Here is a 6,034-nt window from a genome sequence, read left to right as displayed (position 1 = left end):
TATATATATATATATGTAAGACGTAAAAATGCTTTTACTTGTTCAGTTTGAATCCTTTTGAACTTTGTTTCTTCTCTCAGCCTGTCGCTGCGATGGTGCCGGTGTGGCTGAAGGTGTGTGTGATGCAAACGGTCAGTGTGTCTGCCTCCCTAACTTCGTGGGATGGGAGTGTGACCAGTGTGCCCCGGGTTACTACGGATACCCAGACTGCGCTGGTGAATGAGTTTATTATTGTCTGCGTTTGTTCAGATCAGGGATTTCCAGACGTTTCAGCTTCCAACCAAAAAAAATTTAAAAATACAAAAAAACCAACCGCAGTCATTTGTGAGCTTGACTATATTTGGATGAAGTTTGTCAATTAAGTCAGATTATTATTATTATTTTTGCTTTTCATTCATGACACTTTATTTAAACTGAAATATTCTGTTTATGTTATCTAAACTAACATGCAAATCACCGTCCCTTCCCTCCCTTCTAAAGGTTATATTAAAACTTCAAAACTTTACTTCGGGAAAACTTAAATGAAGTTCTTTCAAAAAGAAAACTAAAAAGTCCAATCACCCCCCCCCTTTTTTTGCTAGCTTTAAGGATATAAACCCTCGTAAAAACATTGCTGTTTTGTGCTTTCATTCTGACCTTTTCTCATGACACAGGAGCATAAAATCTTCACTCTCCCACAGGGTCTAGAAAACTTCTACTTTGTCATTTGCGCTAATTTTTTGCAGTGATGTAGATGGACAAGTGAACATATGAGCTCCCTAAGAATAAACATCTGGGAATCGCTGAAGAAAAAGTGTTTCCTAAAATAAACAGCTCATCTCTACAATCATCATTAACCTTTGCTCTCATATGAATCAAAAAGAATGGCAGCAGTACAAATTCTTCTTTTTTCTTTTTTTTTTATCCCCAGCCTGTCAGTGTTCACGTCAAGGCTCATATGGAACAACATGTAATCCATTATCGGGTCAGTGTTTGTGTTTACCGGGTGTGGYGGGCCAGCAGTGTGATCGCTGTGCCTCTGGGCTCAGGTTCCCCCATTGCTCAGGTAAGATCTGTTAGAACCATCAAACTCGTGAAAGATTTAATTTACGGGCACAGTTAGTCAGAATTTAACTCAAAGTGAATAAAATTTAAATGTTTTAGGTGAAGCCAAACAAGAAAAAAAACTGCTTTTATCCATTAAAACAGTTGCCTTTGTTGTTGCCAAATTGACCCACTTTCGTCTTAAATGACATTCTTTATTTTCAGCATCCATCAGTGTGTGTAACCCTGCAGGAACGGACGTGCCTGATCGTCAAACGGTAAGAAAATCCCAGTAAACTTTCCTTTCAGTTTCTGCATGTCCTTTGAGTTTCCACTAGCCTTGAAAACAAGAAGTCGTTCCAGCACAAGCTGGGCGTGGATCCACTTGGACTACAGCTGATAACACAGTTGAACTTTGGTCAGATTATTGAACCGTAAAACAAGGAAGTGCTTGTCGTCATCTGATGCAAAGGTAATTAAAAGAGGAAAAAAGAGAGACTTCCTTCCATGTTGAAGAGGAAGAAACAAGCACACAAAGTCGTTAAAGGCCTAGTAATACTTGAAGGAATGCATATCACCTGACGCTTTTCATGACAGAGTTTCAGAAACAAGTTAAAGACATTTTTGTGAAACTTTAAAAATAACAATATTCACAGTCTCATTTGATATTTGTGTGATTTGTTAACTCTTAGAGTATGTGTTGGAAAATACTATCAGCTACCGCCACGTCAAATTTTAGCTGATTAATGGTAAAACTRACTATTTTGTAGCCGTTTTCTTGGGACAACTCCCAAAGTTAATCAGTTTTATTGTAAAACGTTCAAATTAAAAGCCTGAATTAGATGCAGGAAACCGATCCACTTCTTAGCCTTGAACATTTATTTGCCAACATATAAAATACATATCTCAACTCTGGCTCACTTGCCGTCAGCCTCTGCTTCAGGTCTCTGAACTGCGCATGACGACAAGTTTTCTTTAAAACCAGGTCACACTTCTGGAACTTGGCATCACAGCAGCACAGGAAGTGACCTCACCTAATCATGTGACCAGATTTTCAAAAACAAGGAAATCCTGCACTCTGAAATAAGAAAATGTTACGTGTGTCTGCGTTGTTTTATTGCGTTAACTAAATAGAAACTAGATATTTTTCCTTTGATCTGAAAAGCCAGTTTAAATGTCCCACCCGGGGCATAACTTTCACTTTGCTTCCTTCTAATAAGAACAACTTAATCACCGTAATATTGAAAGGTGATTGCACAGTGGTCATAAAAACATTTCAAYATAAAAGCATCAAAATATGAATGCATATGTTTAGTGGAGGTAAGCATCATTACAAACACACATACACAGCCGATGATTACTTTCTGTAAGTTCTATTAAAACCCATCAAGTGCTTTGAGATACTTTGCTAACATTACAGACTAATGAACACACACAAATGCAAAAAGCATCACCTTTTTCCTTTGGTAGTTGGTGATAAAGATGACTTATTTTACTTTTAACTCTTGTGTGGATAAAAGAAAAGAAAAAAAGCAGCATGAAGTGTATGCTTAGTATAAGCAGTGTGATTTCCCATYTGTTGTTTCAGGGTTTCTGCCGCTGCCGACCACATGTAGAGGGAGCGCTGTGCGACAGGTGTAAACCTCTCTATTGGAACCTCGCAACTGAAAACCCTCACGGCTGCGTCGGTGGGTCACCAGAAATGTCCAAATAAAAACTGAGCACTAGTCAGTTTGTGGGAAAATGCTAAGTTAACAGAATGAATGCTTAGCTTAAGGATCGCAAAAAGAAAGAACTCTGTTTCTCACAGGATTATTTCTTACGCCATTTTTAACCAGACTGTCACGCTGCCAGAAGCAGTCTGATATGAAACCTTTTACCCAAGGATATGTCAACATGCCCCTGTCAACAGGCTCGACTTTCCCATCCCTCAGGGGAGAACGGGAGATTAACTCCTGGAGGATTTCTCAACTATAGGTGTGAGGTTTTGTTCTGTGCCCAGTAAAACATTAAAAGCTTGATTTGTCCTCATTTAAACTATATAGTTTATGTCCCAGTCACATAAAATGAGCTCATATTGAAAGAAAAAAGAACGTTGCTTTTCTTTTTTTTTTATTTAGCGCCAAGTTTTCCCCAGTTTTTTGTTACAGTTCCGCTTGCTTGCAAGATGGTTATCTCTGCCACTCTGCCTGAAGACACGAGAAGCCTTTTTAATATCTGAGGAATGCCTCAGGTTCACTGTGGCCGGATATTCAGGGAAAGTTTAATTTTTTTCTCCCCCCTGTGCTTGTGGACCTTTGATGTTGTGGATCTCTGAACATTGAAGGGTTTTGTGTTGTTGGGTTTCACAAGTTACACAAGCCTGTAATCAGAGCTTATTCACTGCATATCCCCTGTTTTTGGTTTCATTCCCCCCACCCCATCTTCTCCTCATTCCAGAGTGTCAGTGTGAACTGAAAGGGACGCTAAGTGGCATTGGAGAATGTGAACAGGTGAGGATATTTATTTGCACCAACCCAAACACATTAACGCAGTCTGATTGTACTGAATTGATGTGAAGATGTCAACAAGGCAAAAAGTGTAAATGTTTGTTTGTAAAAGTTTCTTTCTGCTTGTCGATTCGTTTGTTCAGAGAAGTGGACAGTGTCACTGCAAGCCGAACGCCTGCGGCCATACATGTGACTCTTGCAAGGATGGCTTCTTTCTCCTGCAAAAAAGGAACTATTTTGGTTGTCAAGGTAAGAATTTATTTTTTTGCAAAGGTAAGAATTTTTTTTGCAAAGGTGAAGGATAAAAAAAGTGCAGAGGAGGATAATTCAGATCACACAAAAAAACATGAACACAAAAAACACAAACGGTGGTGAAACCTGGCATGAGCATATAAGGATTAAATGTTATGAATTTTTCATTTGTCAATTATTTAAACATCATCCTACCTGTAAGCACAAGCATCTGTCTTTTCTTGAAGCCTTGAGGCCAGGCCCATCCAAAACACAGCTCAACTGTTTAACTGGAATGGAACAGACCACTCTGATAGATCAGGAGGGGAACCACATGGAGACTAGAGGAGGGGCCTAATATCTTAGTTTTGTATTGCTTATCTAAACCTGTTTTAAATTTAATGTTATTTTTTATGAACCAGATTTCATTTTGTGCCCACTCCTGTGCATTTGATGCCTTACTTGCAGCACGTAGTCTGCGTGTGCGGAGCTCCGGGCCGGATTAGATTAYCTGTCAGTCCATGTTCTTGTCTCTTCGCTCTGCCTGACAGGTTGTCAGTGTGATGTGGGAGGTGCCATCGAAACGGCGTGTGAAGAGACGTCTGGACAGTGTCGGTGTCGGAGGAATATTGTTGGCCGTCGATGCACAGAGTACGATGGTTCATCGTTATTTATTTATTTGTTTTTATAATGACTCAAATCTTTTATGTTTTTCAATAAACATGTTTTACTGTGATCAGGCCAGCCATCAGCCACTATTTCCCCACCTTGCACCAGTTGAAGTTTGAGGTGGAGGATGGCACCACGCCAAACGCCAGACCAGTACGCTTTGGGTTCAACTCCCAAGAATTCCCAGAATTCAGCTGGAGAGGTTATGCCATAATGTCACCCGCTCAGGTTTGCCTTTTTAACATTAACGTCTATGATTTGAGAATCACAGCGCAACTTTATTTTATGGATTATCTGCGACTACAGGTTTCTTTTCTCAGTCTGCTCTGATGTCACAAAAAATCTTTCTGCTTTTGCTTCCTGCACCAATAATCACCCATGAAGCGCACATCCTCCTGTTGTTTCACAGCTGACGTGGGGGGAATCAGCTCCTAGAACTAACACTCTCTGTCTCCAGCCGGAAGTGATTCTAACGCTTAGCCTTGGCTTTCCTGGACCCTTCCACATTCTAATGCGCTACTCGGCTCCCCTACACACGGGGGGAGAGCGAGTGAGAGCGTGGATCTTGGTGGTGGACGAAGCTGAAACTTGCTGCGACTGTAAGTGAAGGGCTGCTGTGCTTTAACTCGTATCATCCCCTAGCTTCCTGTCTGTTCCGTAACCCACTCGCCGCTTCGCCCTGACTCCATTCTTCCTCTTAACTTCACTCCGACATCGTCGGATACTCAAACCCATAGTGTAACTGTCATCCCTGCAGAGTGACGTCAGAGTAACAGTGCATGTTGAGCCGAAAGACGGGAGGCAGAACTTGTTCCGTGTGGTTCTGCGGTTCATTAACCCCAACAGCATCAGTGTGGCCGGTAGCATCAGGGCTACCGCTAACAGAGGCTCTGCAGGTAAGGCTGCCTCTGACCGTGCTACTAGTTACCATCCAACTGTCAAATCTAACCCATCSTTACGTGTCATTAAGTGTCTCAGTGTCGATTAGTTTCTTTTTCCACAAGTTTATGACACTTAGGACAGGTTTCTGTGCTCACTGCCCTGCAGGGACCGATCAGAGTAAAGAAGTAATATTTCCTCCGAGTCCCTCCCCGTCCTTCGTCACAGTCCCCGGAGAGGGCTTCATTGAGCCTTTTGCACTGAATCCTGGGAAATGGATCATTCACATAAGGGCTCAGGGGGTTCTCTTGGTGAGTTTGTAAGAAGCACCGATGCAACTTCTCACTTGAAACACATAAAGCACAAGAATTAGACTGCTTTTGTTTCATACTGAGTTGTCTCATTTTTATGTAAATTAGCGACCGCGAGTGTAAGTATCTTACCAAAAAATTACTTTGGCAAAAGTTAAAGTCTGCTTTAGGACTATTACTTGAGTAAAAGTATTAAAGTATCTGATATTTTTTGTATTTAAGTATTAAAAATAAAAGTGTTGATTTAAAATGAGCAGTTATATTTTTTGTAATGACATTTATTAGGAGGTGACCTCCCCAAAACAATGCAGAAATGAATATGTCATATTAAAATAATAAATGTATGTTAAATTTAGGATGCACTAGTCCAGCTGTTTCAGTTTATACACATAAATACATACATACATACATACATACATACATACATACATA

General features: G+C 40.5%; 1 protein-coding gene across 1 annotated transcript in view; it reads left to right on the top strand.

The window, feature by feature from the left end:
* Positions 1-6,034, top strand: part of LOC106534161 (laminin subunit alpha-3) — a gene marked incomplete in the record, with an annotated part of 65,827 nt that overhangs the window by 31,754 nt on the left and 28,039 nt on the right. Inside the window, 8 exon segments of the mRNA XM_014030712.1 lie at positions 1,249-1,301; positions 2,612-2,711; positions 3,463-3,515; positions 3,656-3,761; positions 4,295-4,394; positions 4,484-4,640; positions 5,170-5,308; positions 5,460-5,602. Coding sequence (XP_013886166.1) covers positions 1,249-1,301; positions 2,612-2,711; positions 3,463-3,515; positions 3,656-3,761; positions 4,295-4,394; positions 4,484-4,640; positions 5,170-5,308; positions 5,460-5,602 — 851 coding nt within the window.

This window comes from Austrofundulus limnaeus, unplaced genomic scaffold (assembly GCF_001266775.1).
Source record: "Austrofundulus limnaeus strain Quisiro unplaced genomic scaffold, Austrofundulus_limnaeus-1.0 Scaffold6, whole genome shotgun sequence".
In the NCBI taxonomy this organism is placed as follows: domain Eukaryota; kingdom Metazoa; phylum Chordata; class Actinopteri; order Cyprinodontiformes; family Rivulidae; genus Austrofundulus; species Austrofundulus limnaeus.
This window is presented reverse-complemented; position numbering and strand designations above follow the sequence as displayed.